This window comes from Phoenix dactylifera, chromosome 7 (assembly GCF_051530095.1).
Source record: "Phoenix dactylifera cultivar Ajwa chromosome 7, Ajwa_hap1_PhDact_Kaust_v1.1, whole genome shotgun sequence".
NCBI classification, from domain to species: Eukaryota; Viridiplantae; Streptophyta; class Magnoliopsida; order Arecales; family Arecaceae; genus Phoenix; species Phoenix dactylifera.
The window spans coordinates 31,016,673-31,035,227 of NC_143196.1; the positions used below are offsets into that span (position 1 = coordinate 31,016,673).

General features: G+C 39.9%; 2 protein-coding genes and 1 non-coding gene across 3 annotated transcripts; all 3 read left to right on the forward strand.

Moving 5' to 3' along the window:
* Positions 1-907: 907 nt before the first annotated feature.
* LOC103702538 (disease resistance protein RPM1-like) lies at positions 908-4,421 on the forward strand. The gene has a single exon (XM_088701646.2). It carries the CDS (start codon positions 1,016-1,018, stop codon positions 4,016-4,018), a length of 3,003 nt encoding a protein of 1,000 aa, XP_088557772.2. The 5' UTR covers positions 908-1,015; the 3' UTR covers positions 4,019-4,421.
* Positions 4,422-11,967: 7,546 nt separating this feature from the next.
* On the forward strand, positions 11,968-12,039 carry TRNAP-AGG (transfer RNA proline (anticodon AGG)). The gene has a single exon. It is a non-coding gene; the product is annotated as a tRNA-Pro (tRNA).
* Positions 12,040-12,113: 74 nt separating this feature from the next.
* Positions 12,114-17,967, forward strand: LOC103702527 (uncharacterized). The gene is made up of 5 exons (XM_088701650.2): positions 12,114-12,281; positions 12,371-12,510; positions 12,724-12,918; positions 13,212-15,276; positions 17,631-17,967. Exons 1-4 carry the CDS (start codon positions 12,276-12,278, stop codon positions 14,779-14,781), a joined length of 1,911 nt encoding a protein of 636 aa, XP_088557776.2. The 5' UTR covers positions 12,114-12,275; the 3' UTR covers positions 14,782-15,276; positions 17,631-17,967.
* The last annotated feature ends 588 nt before the right edge of the window (positions 17,968-18,555 follow it).

The window sequence follows — 18,555 nt, forward strand, 5'->3', positions numbered from 1 at the left end:
ATAATATGTTATATTATGCTTATAATATAATATTAGAATATATTATATTATAATTATGTATTACTACAATAATGTAATATATTATACTATTATAATGTAATAATATAATATTACATAATCTAATATATTATTATATTATATTATATTTATAGTATAATATATTATGATATGATATGATATGATATAATGTAAGATGTAATAATGAGATTTGTTAGTAGGTGTTTTGGTTATTAGAAAATTTTACTAAAATTAAAATAGCTTTCCAATATTGGGCAGAAAATATTTTTGGGGTGAAGCTCTAAAATAGAGTTTTTCCTTAATAGATATTTTCAGCTTTCTAACAAACCAAAACAGTTTTTCGATTGTTTATTAAAAATTATTATATCATTTAAAAGTATTTTTGAAGAGTTAAAAAAATACTTTTTGGTCCTTCAAAAATTTTGTCAAATAGGGCGAAATTTTTTTATCTTTTTTTTCTTTGAATAATTGGTGGTGGCTGGGTCTTGCCGTGGTAGCGATGACTTGTTTGCCATACGCGCCACCAAAATAGACCGGAGGCGATGACTGACTTGCCATGCGCGCCACCAAAATAGACCGGAGGTTCCATGTGGCTGGCAGCAATAATTGCATCCGGGACTGGGTCGTGTCTTTCGCGCGAAAGAAGGACTCGCCCTCCGTCTTGGGTTTTGTCGTGGTAGCGACTTATTGCCATCTTCGCTTGCACCGGCCACCAAAATAGACTGGAGGTTCCATGTGGATGGAAGCCAATTGCATCCTATTGTGAAAATCAAATATTGTGGAGGGTATTCATTCGCGTGGCTTTTCTGAGCCGACGCGATTTACCCTGGTGGGGGTCAACCGGAGTCAAGAAAATAAAAATAAAAAAAAGGACTTAACAGTGCTGGAAGCCTCGCTTGCAGCGAAGCGGCCGGCCCTTTTTATCAAGCATTATTGCAGATCCAGAGCATAGAGGTAAGAGTGATAGAGAAACATAGAGGAGAAAAAGAAGAGGAGGATGGCAGAGATAGCACTGAGCGTGGTGAGCTTGCTTCGCGAAAGCGTGATGACGATGCTATCGGAAGAAGCTCATCTCCTGGGAGGCGTGCGGGCGGAAGTACAGGGCATGGAGAGTGAGCTGGGGGGCATGCTGACCTTACTGACGACCGGCGAAGCTAGCAGAAACAAGGAATGGGTGGACGAGGTGAGAGAGCTGGCTTACGACACCCAGGACTGCATCGATAGCTACAGGCTCAGCATTGCCGCGGAGACAAAGGAAGACGGGAGCAACGGTTTCTTGGACAAAGCTCTCCACTTCCTGAAGACGCTACCGCGGCGCCGCCAAATTGCCAAGGAGATCCAGGCGATCAAAGAGAAGTTGGAGCGTCTGCACAATATAAGGTCACGGTACGAGACGCAGCCGGGCTTGTCGACCGGGCAAGACTCCTTCCAGAGGCGAAATGATGCCCGATTGGCCGCTCCCTGCTTCGACGAGGACCAGCTCGTTGGCATGGAGGAGAGGAAGAACGAGCTGATGGAGTTACTGCTCGGAGAACACCGCCAGCTCACCGTCATCTCGGTGGTCGGCATGGGTGGCTTGGGTAAGACCACCGTGGCCTGGAACCTGTTCGAGGACGAACGGGTGAAGGAGAACTTCCAATACACCGCTTGGATCGGCGTCTCCCAGCAGTCCGATTCCCGGGTGCTCCTCGGGTACCTCATAACCCTGCTTTTCCAGCAGGGTCATCAGGTCCTTCCCGAAGGGCTTAGTTTTATGACCGAGCTGCAGCTGGCGAACAAGCTCAAACGATTCCTCCTTAAAAAGAAGTACATGATAATTCTCGACGATGTCAGGGAGGATAAGGTCTGGGAACGCATCGCATGCGCATTTCCCGATTCCGGCAATGGCAGCAGGGTGATGGTAACCGCGCAGCGTCGCAACATCGTCTCTTACACCATCGGCAGTTGTGGCTACCGCACCCATGAGTACCTGCTGCCGGATCTGCGAGAAGATGAGGCGTGGCGCCTTTTTTGCAGGAGGGCCTTCCGAAACGACGCTGGGTTCGGCTGCCCGCCTTATCTGGATGAGGTAGCCAAGCGCATCGTCGATCGCTGCGCGGGGCTGCCTCTTGCCATCGTGACGGTGGGTGGTCTTTTGGCAAACAAGCCTCCGACCCTGTACGAATGGAATAGATTACACGACAGCCTCATCCCCGAGCTCCAGAGCAACAACCGGCTCACAAGCGTGCGGAAGATCCTGTCTCTCGGCTATGATGATCTGCCAGCACATCTCAAACCCTGCTTCTTGTGCTTCGGCGCCTTCCCGGTGATCAAACAGACGCGGCTGATGAGGATATGGATGGCCGAGGGATTCGTCCGGAACGTCGAGGGCAGGACGCAGGAGGAGGTTGCCATGGACTACCTCAAAGAGCTCGCCGACCGGAGTATGGTTCAAGTGTCGGAGTTGGGCCCGCTTGGACGCCCCAAATTTTGCCACGTTCATGGCTTCATGCGTGAAATCCTCGAACGCAAGTGCAAGGATCAGAACTTCTGCAGCCTCCTTCACGAGCAGCACGGCGGGACGCCGCCGGCAAACGGAAACAACAACCAGCGTGGCCCGGCATCACCGGAGCCAAAGTCTCGCAAGATCCGGCGCCTGTCAGTTCGTGGCAGCAGTCCGCAAGCGTATCAGTCCATGGCGTCTCTGCTGCGGCGCACCAACTGCGACTCCAGCCTCCGCTCCCTCATTATTGCAATTGGAGCTCGAACTCCAACCCTAGGCACCTCCCCTGACGTCTCTTACAAATTCGTGATGCTGAGAGTGTTGGATCTGGAAGGTACCAACGTCAGCGGGCTTTCAGATCAGATCACTTCCTGCCGCCTTCTCAAGTACTTGAGCCTGAGAAATACTAATTTGGATAGTCTACCAAAGTCACTGGACAAGCTCCTCAACCTGGAAACGCTGGACCTCCGAGGCACCCGGATCAGAGGACTGCCGGCCGAGGTCATCAATCTCCACCGTCTGCGCCATCTGCTTGTCCCCTGTCCGACCTCCTCCAGTCCAAAATCGAGAGACGCTATGCATGCAGCATGGTACAAATTCGCGGCGCGGCCGAGCGTGACGGTTCCCCCTGGAGTCGGGCGATTGAGAGACCTGGTGGAGCTGGCTCTGTTCGACATTGGCCACGGCGATGGCGTGGTGGGGGAGCTGCGGAATTTGACGCAGCTGAGGAAATTGGGCGTTAGATGCATCAGGAGAGAAGATGGGGAGCAGCTGTGTGCTGCTATCGAAAAAATGAGCTACTTACGCTCCCTGGTTCTTCACTCGGTGGGTACCGATGAGCCTCTCGATCTGCAATCCTTGTCCTCTCCTCCTCGGCTTCTCGAGCATCTATTTCTAGCAGGGCCGCTGGGGAAGCTGCCAACTTGGGCTCAATCGCTTCACTCCGTTGTGAATATAGTCCTCATGGGATCTAGGTCGAGGGAGGACCTGTTTGATGCCTTTCAAGGCCTACCGAATCTAACGCTTCTCTCCCTCACTGAAGCGTTTGCCGGCAGGCATCTATGTTCTACCAGTGGAGGATTCAAACAGCTCAAGATATTACATCTTTCCATGTTGAATAGGTTGGAGTCGGTGACAGTGGCCGAGGGAGCAATGCCAGCACTTGGATATCTGTCGATCTGGTATTGCGGGGCATTGGAGCAAGTTCCATCAGGTATTGAACACCTCTCAAGTCTCAAGGAGCTTCACTTGCTTGGAATGCATGAGGAATTTGTCAGCAAGCTGAGGAGGCATAAGGGGACAGACAGGGGGAAGGTCGAGCACATCCCGATCATCAGATCGAGTACCTTGATCAAATCGCAAGGTGGTGATCAGAGTCAATGGATAGACGACGATCTTTCGTCCAACATAGCAGCGGGGATGGAGGAGGAGGAGGAAGAAGAAGAAGAAGAAGAAGAAGAAGAAGAGAATGACGATGGCCGCATATGCAGTGGGCGGGAACAGGGACAAGGACACTGAGAGGGACTACTAGAGTATGGGGGAGCCTACGCAGAGCTGGGATATAGTTGCTTCTTCTATCTGTTATCCGTTCTCTGAAGTATAGTAGCTGTTCTCTTTCAGATACTTCACACTCCATCCATCCATCTGCTTCGGAAGCTGTTCTAAAGCATCGCACTTCAATCCGACATCTGAAGTTTCTAAACAGATCCTCTTCTCTTTCTTTAGCTGGAAATATCTTCTGAACACTGCGCCTACTCCTTCCAATCTATATCTCTTGCAGCAGACCACTGGTGATGCTTACCGTATGTTTTCCTGTCTTTTTTTTTTCTAGGTCCCTCATCGAATAGAAGGTGACCCCCTGCTGTACTCTTTCTTCCCTAGTTTGCAATAAAAGCGGGTGGCTTTTTTGACCTCCCTTACCCTCAGAGAGAGTAAGTTTTAACTACGTAGAAGCTGCCAAGCTTTAACTTGTGCCAGAAGTTTGAGTTTAAATCCTGCTTTCAACAAGGTTTGGGTTGAAGAATATTCAGGGAAGGCTCTGGTTGGTATTTATTTCATTGGCATGTCTATGTATATTTACAATTAACATGCAGGATTTAAAAATCTATTTAGCTTGGATCTATTTATCAGATTTTACACTCCCAAATTGTTAGCAAAAGTTTTCATTAATATATACATTTTTTGATGCATAGATTCAACATTCTAGTTAATGGGATTTGGCTCTCTTGGTTAGCATCCTTCCCCTTCTTACATACACTGGGGCAAGTTCCCGATTCGTAACCAAGTGATGATATTCTCAACCTATTTATCAGCAAATCTATACTGGAGACACAGAATCCGAGGAATGTGTGTTAATTCCCAATTTTTTTGGTTTTACTTCTTTGTACACAAGCATTTGCGAAATTATAGATTCAGTAAATACAGAGAGAAAGAATGTCAGGAGCTGAAGTATGCATATGTTTTAGAAAGAACTTATAGATAAATGCATTTACATATTTAGTGATTGAACAAGAGCACTTGTTGATCTTGGAGAGAAAATGGACAAGCCAGCTTAAAACAAAGCAGTAGGACCCCTAATTTGTTCAAAGGTCATTACTTGATTCAGCTTGGCTCGATTGCACCCCCTAAGTTTTCTTAAGTATCATCGCTTTGATAAAGAAGCATAAAAAAGTATTATTTTGGACTCTTGACTTGTAGTTTAAGCTATTTCTTATTTTCTAATAAAGGGGGGGGGAGGGAGTCATCAATTTGCTCTCCTACCCAAAACGAAAACAAAAAAAACCCGGGAGATATGAAAAGAATCAGAAATGGAAATTTGGAGCTCTATTTTTTTTTTTAAGGAAAAAAAGGGAAATTGAGAGATGTTAAAGTTAAAAAAGATTCAGCTAGAGGACTAGCAGCTGCAATGACCAACAATGTAGAAAGTTGACACCTCTCCTCAATCTATTGATGTAAAAGTCTAATATAAGGTGAGGACTGGTAGACACCCTTCTACTGTACTTGTACTTTTGTTGTTCGTTTATTTCCTTAGTGAATCGATTGGACTTCATCTATTTACCTCAAAAAAAAAAAAGATTCACCTAGAGACTGTCGATCAAATTCCATCTATAATAACAAGAGAGAAAAAGGAAATTTAAACTCAAAGTTGGAACCTACGAAAGTTAATTATATTTTTTCTCCAGAAAATATAATAGTTATTCATCCACTCACATCTGAGCATAAGACCTTTTTTTCTAAGAAAAAAAAAGGTGCTAACCAGCTGGCTAACAACTATTGGCTGCAATACTCCGAAGCAGGCAATTTAAGGGCTGTTCAAATTAAATAGCACAAATCAGCTCTTAAAATTCTAGAAGGTGACTCCAGAACAATGATATCATGGCCAATACTTAGGCACTCATTGCTCTGTGCATCTATTATCCAGCATATGGTTGGGCGGCATTTTATATAACAAAGCAGCTACCTCAGCAGCTCCATGATTTGATTTTGGCGGACGTTGATCGATGTATTTATTCTAGGGCTCATTAATATAGCCAACCTCGAAAAAAAAGAATAAGTGTTCCACATCAAATGGATCTAAGGCTGTCAATTAACAGAAGTCCAGACTATCTAGATTAGATCTTGCTTGGAAGTTTTCTTGTTTGATTATCTACTATAATATTTTCCTCGCTTTTTAGGTATATTTCAAATATCAAAGTTCTTTAGCTATATAGGGTGATGCACTAAGTGTACGGTATAGTTTCTCATGCTATTAACTTAATTTATCTTCTACTTTTTATTTTTACCAAAAAAAAAATTTGGGCTATATCATCATAAAATTTAATTATTTGGCATGTATCAATTTTTTTATTGATACTTCGGTCTCTTCTTTTGTATCCATATCTGTTCAAAATATATGAATTTTTATATTAAATTAACATCTATAGCCATATCTATACCTTCAAATAAAATAAAATATCTATATTTATATATATAATTATCACATAAAATAAATATGAATTTGGATATATTAGTATTCGATGTACAGCAAAAAAAAAAGCCATTCACAAACAATGCTAGTAAAGAATCGCCACTTATTTCTAGATCTATTATTCCAAACAATATTTTCTCTACCAAAAAAAATAAAATTATCACATATTTCTAGATACATTACTCCAAATTGTCACAAGCATTAGATTCGTGGGAATGATGAAAAAAGGTGCAATAACGAGGAATATTAAATTGGTGAAGCAATTGATGAAAAAAAAAAGGGGGTATGCGCTATCTTCTCCAAGAAGTCTACGATATATTAACGGAAATAAAATTGATGAAGACAGAGGTACGCACGATCTTCTCAACGAAATCTACGCATTGTTTCCTTTCGAATCCTACTTTCGGGACCGCCCAATCCAGCGGAAAGGCCAAAAAAAGGTCAAATCCATTCTCCGGCCCTTTCATGCAAAGGATCAAGAAAATACCCTCCTTTTCCACTTCATCCAGAGCCGATACGTCGACTCATGACTCCAAATATTCGAGCCAAAATCCCCAAAAAGATCGATAAATAATATATATATATATATATATATATATATATATATATATATATATATATATATATATATATATATATATATATATATATATATATATATATATATATACAATATAACATAATGAACTGCCAAATAAGTGATCATCAAGTCCCAAAATTCTCAGAGAACACAGCTTTTACTACCTTTTAATAATTCTTCATTGATATAAAAAGCGTAAAAGGAAAGATAAAGAGATAGAGAGAGAGACAGAGAGATTATGCAGATCTTTTTATATGTCTATTAAATATATTCTCAATTTTTCTTTGGAAGATATCGAGCTCGGAGCTCCGCTGCATCGACTTCATCGAACCGGTTTTCAGGGATCCAGCAACCAGTCTTGGGGTCTCTCATCCAGAATATCTCCTCCTTAGCCGGTCCACCAGACTCCATTGCCGCCGTCTCCGCCGCAGCCGCCGCCCTCCTCGCCACCCCAGGAACGGCACGTGCACTCGCCGCCGCCGCACTGTGACACCTCCGGCTGCAAAACAACATATAAAAAGATTAAGAAAAGAGAAGAGAACAACGAGTTAAGGTGCAACAACTACCAGTGGCTTTTAGTTACCTGAGAGAGAGGAGAGAGAAGACCAAAACCTTAGACATCGTGAGAGAGAAGAGAAAGAGAGTTAGGGAGCCACGAGGAAGGAGTGCAGAGGCTATGGAGAGGGAGGGGGGGTGTTTATAGAGGGAGGGGCGGGGTTTATCCGACTTCTGTTAGGAATGAGAAAAAGGAAAGGAGGGGGGAAGTTGTAGCGGGATTCTCCCGATCTTTTTCAAACTCTCTCTTCTCTGTTTCTGGTAATTTAGCTCGCGAGTCCTACGCATCCTATGTTAATGATTATAGATTGATTAGGAGAAGTATAAGATTAAGATAAGCATAAATCTTTTCTGTCTCCTGAGATTTATTTCACCATGTGAATCCTCCACACACCGTGTATAGGATTATATATTGATTAGATTCACTACAAAAAAAATTTTAATTATTATTTTTTAATACTCACGTGCTTCGCACACTTGGGTCCACCCTTAACCATTACATCAAGATTACATAAATCAAGTGCTTCTGATAAAACTAAAACCTAGCTAGGCTTGGTTTATTTAGGCTGATAACTGATTGATTTAGTTGTGGTGGTGAAAGTTCATCGCGGTTTAGCATTGAATTTCTTGAAATGTTCATAGCACCCGAGATATAGTAGAATACAACAATAAAATTCTATGATTATGGAAAAAATACTAGATATCATATATAGTATAATACAATAGTAAAATCTTATGATTTAATATAAATACTAATTTTGAATATAACAATCAGATCTAATGATTTTTGGAGATTGATTTGAGCTGATATATTAAGATTGTGCATGCAATATATGGCAACCATGATATTATACCAAAATTATGCATGTAATATGTGGCAGCTATGATATCTAATATCGTATATATAATAATAGGTGAGATTATGCCGGATTCTAAACTATAATAATAGTAGCTTCAACTTTTCTTTTTGATGAGAACGAAGGATCCAAAGAGATGAACCTTTTTTTTGGAAAAGCTCCAATAAGTTGGCTCGTTTTGGTAATTTGTGCATTAATTACATGTTGAGAAGTGGATTATAATTTACATACAAACATAGCCTTTTGTTTTTTAATGACTCCGTTTTAGAGGTCTAAATCAACCCATGCTAAGTTTTATATACATAGATATACACAAGCACAAATTTAGATATCTCTAAGTATTGTATGAAAATTATTTTTCATAGTAAAATCCTAAGGTGAGAGTGGCTTGCTTGTTAGCTGCAATCAAGATGCATCGAGACAGACTTTAACATGACAGCATATAAAGAAAAGTTTCAGGTTAATATGTTAATCCCAAAATATCATATCATTATTTTTACATTTATTAATTAGCAAGGGTATCTCATTCCTAGCATGAGAGTGTTGTTATGTTCTTTTGCCACAATGATCAAATTGCAACATCCATGAGAAAAGCCTCATCCTGGCTGTTGCTGTACAATCTTTTCTATTCAATTATCCTATTGAGTCAATTTCAATTAACAATTAATGAACGCAGGAGCCATGCCAGAATATGTGATACATGTGGGTGGCTAAGAAGACTTATCCATCATCAAGTCCCAATATCTTATAGGGAATTAAATTCTAACGTTGGCACCTGGTTTCCATCTAACTAGCCCGGCCTTAACTATAGAAAATGATTGCAGGAAGGAAGGAATTAGATGCCGCGAGGGGAAAAAAAGGAACTTTCTTCATGTTAAGCTTTATTCTCCATGGTTTTCATGGCGACCATGGTTTGCGGAGACCAAGTTGTTGACTCCTCAAAAAATTTGAAGTCACATTAAAGTTAGAAAGAATCTCTTTCTCGAAAAGAATACTACAGTGTTGCTAAATATAAATGTGCATGTAGGGTCTACACGAAACACGAAGCACACCAGTGCTAATTACCTGATATAGCACCCAATGTATTCCATTGTTGCCTAGTGATTGAAGGAGAATTTTATTGGGTTTTACAGGCTAAGTATGCTTTTCGTGAAACTAATAAAGCTACGGACTGGATGGCTGCTTATGCAGCCAGTCACTCTGGTAATATCCTGGTAATATCCTGTGGGCTGAAGTATGATCCATCCGTCTTAGCAAAAAAAAAAAGAAAAAGAAGAGGAGAATTTTATGATTCAGATTATGCGTGGACAGCATTGGCCTACTTGCCTACTTGCACATAATATAAATTAAGCGCGCATACATATGTAAAAGCACAAATCTGATCATAAAATAAGCATCTAAATAAAGTAGGTACATGTACAAGTCTTTGGCAAATTCTTTCTTTTTATCTTTTTGACCAATTATGCTCGCCAAACAACAGATGACAATATCTACTCACATTTGATAATGTGCACTTGGAAGTCATTTGGTTATATCTTTGCATTTCGCAAGTTTGGTCCAGGAATCACCATCTTCTCCCATTAGCCTCAACACGCCACTATTAACGAAATCACTTTAGGGTCCACTCAAGCAGGCAGGCTTCCACTTTAGATCACTTTTTGATGAAAGATGAGCCATCCAGCACCTGTGAGATTATTAGGTTTACCAAACAAATCAACTGTAGAATTACCCTGGTGACATAAGGGAATCAGATCCTTGCTTCTTTACTAATAAGTCACTCTACACTCATTGCATGATGCAAGGTCTGAAACGTTACAAAGCAGATTTTTTTTTTTTCCTTTTAAAAAAATATACTTTGGCTCCTCCAAATTTCTGCAAGAAATGTCTGGATCCAAAACTTTAGAAGTTTTGATTAGCAACGTCATGCAGTTATTTCACTAGTGGTCCGGCTGTTCATCTCTATTAGACAGCATTATAGGTTACAAACATATGATAACTAATCAACCTTATGATATTGCTACAGTATCCTACTTACTCTAATATTAAAAAAAATCCAATAATTCTACAATTGTGTGTAACGAGCCAAGCATGAAAAGATATTACTTATACGAGATGGATGCTGAAGGCGAAGCGCATCCTCCTTAAGGGAGACTCTGTTATGGTGATTAATTGAATACAAGATGAGGGGCGGAGGGGATGAAAACTCTTTGTTCTGCGACATCTGCAAGATGGTGGGGCATTGTAGCACCTTCTAGGCTATGTATGCATATTGGAAGGCGAACATGGTCATTGATTGGGTCGTCAGCTATGTCACCCAATATTTTGGAGAGGTTCTTTGGACACACTAGAAGTCTCTATCCCTTCACTCTTGATTCTATTGGCTCTTTTCACGCTAGAGTAGTGATCAATAACCCTCGACATGATAGTCTCCACCCTCGAAGTCGTGGCAGCGATGACGTGGCAACTATCTCCACCGTGCGCAAAGGATACGACTGTTAGATCACGATCGGCACAGCTCTTAAAGTATACGGAACTTTTATGCATCACCTCCACGCATCTCAAAGCGACAAGATCCGGCGGTGGGTTCACGCGAAGGAAGATGAAACCTTTTTCGCGCGAAAGATACGACCCGGTCCCTCCCTTCACCCGCATCGTCGTCGCCGGCATCATCTTCCACTCCCTTCCCCTCAGCCGCCTCGTCGAGCTGCTTGCCCTCGCCACTGACCACCCACCCCGTTCCCGCCTCTACTTCCGCCTTGTCCCTGACCGTCTCCACCACCTTCCTCTACTGCGTTCTTATCTGCGCCTCCACCCCGCCTGGTCCGCCGCCTTCTGCTTCCTCTGCCACGACGGCGATCCCTCCTCGACCACTTCACCTTCTCCCCCGTCCTCGCCAAGGGTGGTTGTTGCCGCTCGCAAGGAAGTTGTTTGACGAGATGCCGGCGAGGAATGTGCTATCTTGGAATCTGCTATGATCTAATGGCGGAAGGAGATGTGATTTCTTAGAGCTGCATGATTACAGGGCAACTGGCATCTGGAGGCAATGGAACTCCTCAAAGAGATGCATGCAACTGGAGAGAAGCAAGAGGCCCAACAAAGTTGCCATTAGTCTGTGTTTTTTTAATTTCTTCCAAAAATGGTTGTTTGGCCATAAAAAATATTATCTTATCTAATTAAAAAATTTAAAAAACTTTATTTTTTATTATTATCCATTATTTTTCTATTATAGCACTGTAACACCAGTCATTATTTCAGTAATTATTTTAATATTAAAAATTCAAAGAGTTACTATTGGAGACAAATAACAGCCGTTATAATCATCACAACGGTCAATATGTAGCATTTTTGCTGGGGGCGTAATAATGTGACGATGCATTATTTCAAACCATGTTCCATATGCATAAATAGCAAATATTTTTATAGACACCTTGTTTATTTAGTTTAGGCGTATTCTTGTACTTATATGTTAGAGATAACTATTTATATGTAGTAAAAAATCGCCACAAGCGGGCATTTGGTCTAGTGGTATGATTCTCGCTTAGGGTGCGAGAGGTCCCGAGTTCAATTCTCGGAATGCCCCTAATTTTTTTTTACAAAAACACCACTTACACGGGTTACACCCCTATAATTTTTTTTTTTTTAAATACCAATCACACCCCTATTATTTTTTTAATTTTTTCTTCATGCCCCCATTGTTTCCCTCCCTAGGGTTAGGGTTTTGGGCGGCTCTCCCCGTCCCTTCCCTTCCGCCGTGAACCAATCGCACCAAAGATCAAATCCAAGGGAAAAAAAAATAGAGGGAAATTCCTCCATCAAATGTTGGTGAGCTCCTTCTCTTCCCTCCTCTTCTCCATTTTCCCCCACTTTTTATGCCAATTTTTCCGATTTCTCACGCCCCCTAAACGTCTCAGTCTATTGCCGCCGGGGAAGAATTCCAGCACTTCATCCGGATCCTCTGCTCCGATATCCGCACCGTTCCTCTTATCAGGGGCATCGGCGATTTCTTCTCCGGAATCTTCTCCCAGATATCACAACCCGACGACTATCAGAGGTATCCTTTCTCTTTGATTCCACTGTTACAATCCTTGATTTGCTAAACTTGACCCCGAATGTGGTCTATTGTTGTTATTGATGCGTTTCTTTTTGGTTTCAGTCGAAAAATTGCTCCTTTATTTGATTTGAATTGATACAGCATCAGCTTTCTTGTTGAATTTAGTTATCATTATTTTTTTTTCATTACTATTTGATATATGGGTTGTCGTAGATCTGATGGGCAGCCGCCATTGATGGTCAAAAGCCCAGGACTAACTGTCGAGGAGCCATACCCCATCAATGTGCAAGACTGGTTCTTCAAGCAGGGTAGGCATGATAACTACAATGATGACAGCGATCCACGTTCTGTTTTCAATGTGTTGGATACCGTCCTCGTTGACACTATGGAGCGATTGAAGAAGTTAAGGTTGGTTTATATGTTTAGCTGATTGAAATCAGTAATTCTGTATGCTTCATGGAATGAAACCAAACTTTTACTTGCAATGAATAAGCTTAGTGTTTGCAATTTTGTATGCTTCTATGTGACATAAAGTTTCACTGCACGATAAGATTTCTGGCTTTTGCTAATGGATTCCAATATGTAGTTAGAAATTAGGGACAATCACAATGCTCGGTCAGGATTTGAAGTTCTAAATAACTTTATGTGCAGGAATACTGATATCTAATTTACTTTTTCACTCTGGTATGATGTATTTGCAGGGAAAGCATTGCCATTGCTGGGAGATGTAGCCTGTACAAAGGAGTTGCTAGTATTATGAGTTTAGAGGGTACTGCTGAACTTGATTTTGACAGTGATTATGCATTGATTAGGGAATTATGTGCTGAAGGAAGGATTGGAGTAGCCATGCAGCTTCACTCTGAATTACTCAGGAAAAATGCTGTTCCAGATCTTCACACTTATAATTTCCTCATGAATGGACTCTGTAAGATGGGTGACTTGTCAACTGCAACCTGGCTTCTTGAACTGATGTCGGATGTTGGCGTGCCCCCAAATGCTGTAACATACAATACTTTAGTTGATGCATATTGTCGCTGGGACAGTGTAGACAGAGCTCTTAATCTTGTTTCTTCAATGGCACAAAGTGGAATTAGACCGAATATAGTTACTTGCAATATATTAATTCTTGCCCTCTGCAATCGAGGTCTTTTGGATAGTGCAAAGAAACTTCTTGCAGATATATTGGAGGAGCATGGTGCTTCAGATTTAATTTCTTCAACAATACTGATAAATGGATGTTTTAGGAAGGGAGATATCATCCAAGCACTTGAGCATTGGAATGGAATGTCTAGGAAAGGTATTAGAATTGATCGAATTGCATATAATGTAATCATTAATGGGTTCTGTTTGGTGCAGGATTTAAAGCTTGCTTACAGATATGTCTGTGAAATGCACAAAAAGGGTTTTGTTCCAGATCTTGTGACCTATAACACTCTTTTAAGCGGTCTATCTAAGAAAGGGAAAATGGATGAGGCTTGTGATATTCACAGCAGGATGCTTCTTGTTGGTGTTCTACCTGATCAAATCTCATACAAATTGGTCATTCAAGGTCTTTGCCTACAAGGGCACATCCTACAGGCTTCAGAGTTCTTGCAAAAGATGTTAAGAGATTCCATGGTCCCAGAGCCTCTAATCTGGAATCTTATCATTAATGGCTATGGGAGATTTGGAGATGTTACCGGTGCTTACACAGTTAGAGATATGATGGTAGCAATGGGTGTGGAACCAAATGTCTTCACGTACAATGCATTGATAAATGCTCAAATAAAAGGAGGAAACATAGTTTATGCTCTGATGCTGAAGCAGGAGATTCTTGCTCGTGGGCTTTTTCCTGATGTTGTTACGTATAACTTATTGATTGCCGGTGCATGTGATAGTGGTTACATCTATTTTGCTCGCCAATTGCTCCATGAAATGTTGAAAAAAGGTTACCAGCCTGATATTATCTCTTACACTGAGTTGATCAAGGGCCTTTGTTTAAAGAGAAAATTCCAGGAAGCTGAAGAGCTGTTTAGCAAAGTACAGAAATCTGGATTAGCTCTTGATCACGTGCCATTTCACATTCTCATAAAACTGCTGTGCAGAAGGGGAAAACTGGCAGAAGCATTTGAGAACTATGAGAAAATGACCATGAAGGGTCTGGTGAGCCGCTATTCTATGTATAATTCATTATTCAAAGCTTTGAGGAGGAAAGGATATTACAAAGAGGCAGGTCGAGTATATGAGCACATGAATAGTTTTATGCTACATAGGTGTAAAGAAGGAGGTTGATTTGTAACATTATAGTGGAATTATGCAAGGTCCTTTCCTGATAACAAAAATGTATTATTGAGGATTGCATCAATCAAATGTATCATAGACCATTCTTTGTCACTTGTTTTCACCAAATTGGTGGAATGATTGCCATTATCTGGCTGTCTCCTGAAAAGTTACTGGAAACTTAGGAATCAGGATTATTTTGGCTATTAATAAGCAGACCATTTTGGGAACCAATTCACCTTGGAATTTGCAATGTTCAAAATTTGAAGGTTCAATGACCTCAACAGAATCATATTTAGGCTTTCAGATTCGATTAGCTTCCTTTGAATATGAAGGCTAAACCTCATTGTCATGAAAATTGGTTATGTGATTGAGAGTTGGTAACGACTGAAGTTCTTCCGTATCATTACAGAAGCTGGACTAGTGGTTAACACAGAAGAATCATGATCATCAAGCTGGGACAAGTCATGAAGACCTGCTTCTTTCAGATGCCAGCCTCAATTTACTGTAAGTTAGCAGTATAATTTAGCCTTAGAATATTTTTAACTCCTGTAGTAATATGACACTCTTTGGATTCTTGCACACAAAGTTATACATTCTTGCTTATCGATGCTATGAATCATTAGATGTAAGTTATGAATCATGTTAAAATTAGAAAGCTGACTGTTTTTATAGTTATACCAGTCATCATGTTAATGAAATTTAAATTAAGTTCCATATGTGGAACAATGATTATGTCCATTTGATTCTATGCAAGGTTCGTGGTAAAACTCATATTCAACTTTTATGCATTCACAGCATTGTTTTAGGGAGAAGTGGGGATGGGGAAAGCAATCTACTAGATTTCTCATATTTTAGAGAGCTGCGTCGAGAGGTAAACTTATGCCTTTTAGGATCGTTTGGTTTGTTCCTCACCGGAATATTTTTTTCTGGAAAGCCAATTCCTGGGAATATATGATTCTTGGAAAAATGGTTTTAACATGTTTGGTTGACCATGGAAAAGTGGTACATTCTAGATTGGCCTATATTTGGTTGAGCATCTACTTTTGTATGAAAGTTGTGTGAAATATCTATTATACTCGTAATAAAGGGAAATCCCTTATCTAATGGATTTTGATGGCTTAAGGGTAGTTTTAGAAAAAAAAAGAATCCCAATTTTCAACCGGTGGAAAAATAGCTTTTCTATGTTCCTTAGGGTTTTTCTTTCCCACGGAATATGGGAATGTTATTTCCATACAAATGCTACTTTTCTATCTCTCTTTTTTGAAAACTCTAACCAAACAAGAGGTGTTTCTTTAATTTTCCATTGACCACACTTTCTCCCCTTCTTTTCCCGCGAACCAAACAAGTCCTTGGATTTTTGAATTTTCTAGAAATTAATTTAAGGCAACCTTTACTAAATTTTAGTGCAGTTTGGATTAGTCTTTTGATTAAGTGTTCTGAGTCCATTTATATGATTAAATTTTTTAATCCATCATTTCTTGCTCCAAATTTATATGCCTTTTGTCATTCTTTCACGGGGTACTCACTTTCCTTTTCCTTTGTATGCAACTTTTTTGCTGTTGGTCATCTTATTGTGGTGGTATAGTAGGTTCAGATCTTAAGGGAGTTACTGCTATCATATAACAAATATCGATGAAGCAGCTGGACATGCTGATTTCATACCTGTGAGGAGCATTTGTATAAAGATGAGTTTATTCAACCATTTTTGGAGAACGAGATTTGTTATGTTTTAGAAGAATTATAGTTTTTGGTAAATTATGGAGTAAAATATTTAGTCAATTAGAGATATGCTTTTGAGAGGAAAGTCGAGCCCGGCAATGTTCAGCTATTTAGTATTTGCAGGTGTCCTACTTTGGGCAGTATCCAGAATTAAAACCTTTGTTAGGTTATTGTTTTAACTAAGAAAGTATCTTAGCAGGCTTTCATGTTGCACCATGTAGTTTTGTTTTAGAAGATTTATGGTTTTATGGTAAATAATGGAGTAAAATTTTTAGTCAATGGGGGATCCATTTTTGAGAGGCAAGCTGAGCCTGACAATGGTCAACTATTTTGTATTTGTAGGAGTCGTACTTTGGGCAGTGTTCGGTATTAAAACCTTTGTTGAACTAAGAAAGCATTGGAGTAGGCTTTCATGGTGAACTATGCCATTTCTGTACATTCGATGCTGAATTTCTGAATATTCTAATTCAGAATTTCACGTGCCTACGTAAATTGTAAAATGACTTGATGCATAGGCAAGGGTTAACCGAAACATGCGATTAAATCACATGCAACAATCAAGCTTCGCATTTCTTAAATTCCCAACTTTGAGTTTTGAAATGGGTGTAAAGTCCTCTTTTTACTCCTATATGTAGATGCATGCTTGCAAGTACAAAATAGAAGTTTCTTTGGGAGCCTTGGGTAGGAGTTGGGTTCGACGCAAATTGTGGTGGTTGGCAAAACCAAGTAGAAACTGTTGATGTAGAGAGGTTGCCATGACTTAAATTGACATATATATTTTTAGCACTCCATTTTTCAATTGCTTTATCAAGGGGATGGTTTAAAATTTTCAAACTTTGTGAGTGCAAAATCCGAGTCTATGTTTGTGGTAGTCATTACATTTTGCCAATTTTTAGGCATAGTCAATCATCAGTTTGTGTATTTTCTAATCAGGGTAAACAAAATTTGTCGACGAACTCTTCTTCCATCAGCAGCAAACAACGGTTTGTTTCAACGAAAAAGTAATTAGATCATTCATGTTGTGACCCTTTCATAAGTAGAGCATAGCTCTCCGAACATTCATACTCTTGAATAAACTTTATGATGTATTTGGTGTTTTTTGTGTAAACATTGATTTCAATTTATGTGTTGCATTGCAGAAAGATGCATAGACAATACATCAAGTTATACCCTGCGTGGTTTAGTTCTCTTTTAAAGAAGAGAATCAAGTGCGGTGCACCAGCTAGAAGTCGGAGATCAAGTTACAAAAATAATAAAATTAAGTTTTTAATCAAATGGAGATCCTGGCCATCAGTGCTTCGCTTATTTGTATCCAGTATGCCAACATCAGTACATGCCTGTTGATTGTACAATGAATATGGAGAATGAAAGTGTATTTATTACTTCATTTAAGTAAGGGGAATTTGATGCTAAGAAATTGTAATCGAATATTTCTTTATTGATTTGATCAGACCATCCATCTGATATTCCTTGACTTAGTCATTTGCATCTACATGCAGTTGAATTCAGATAGATAATGTTCATATGTCGACATGTACAAACACTTAATTATGCGGCAGTAAATATTTATTGATCTTTTTTCCCTTTTTTTTTCCTAACAGGTAAAGAATATTCGATGAGACGAATCGTAGGCAGAGAATAAAAAATGTAGAAAAAGGATTTGAGTAATCACATAGGACCAAATCTTATTGCTCGAAACAAGCCTGGAATTGTAATGAATAAAAAATCGTTATTAACCAACAGTCTAGAATGCTATTTTTTTTAAAAATCATGTATAAAAAATGATATACAAAAATCCCACATGCCATTTTGATATTATTGATGACGAAATCCATGTTTGATGAGCTCCACAGGAGCGGTGATAGAAATTGGAAAAGGAGACCAAAGGCGGGGGATAAATAAATTTTCTGATTAATGTTGGACTGAATTGTAGCAATCAACATCCGTTTTCCTGCGAAGAGTTAAATAAAAAAAAAAAAAGCCTAAGGAGTGGTCTAACAAGTCTGAATTTTTCTTTTGGAAAAATATAACCTTATGAAAAAAATGATTTTCTTCCCTTATTGG

Excerpts from the sequence above, each read along its gene's own strand:
- LOC103702538 (XM_088701646.2), top strand. The coding sequence starts at position 1,016 with ATGGCAGAGATAGCACTGAGCGTGGTGAGCTTGCTTCGCGAAAGCGTG.
- LOC103702527 (XM_088701650.2), top strand. Across the intron at positions 12,511-12,723 it reads CAACCCGACGACTATCAGAG|ATCTGATGGGCAGCCGCCAT; the intron begins GTATCCTTTCTC and ends GGGTTGTCGTAG. Across the intron at positions 12,919-13,211 it reads GAGCGATTGAAGAAGTTAAG|GGAAAGCATTGCCATTGCTG; the intron begins GTTGGTTTATAT and ends ATGTATTTGCAG.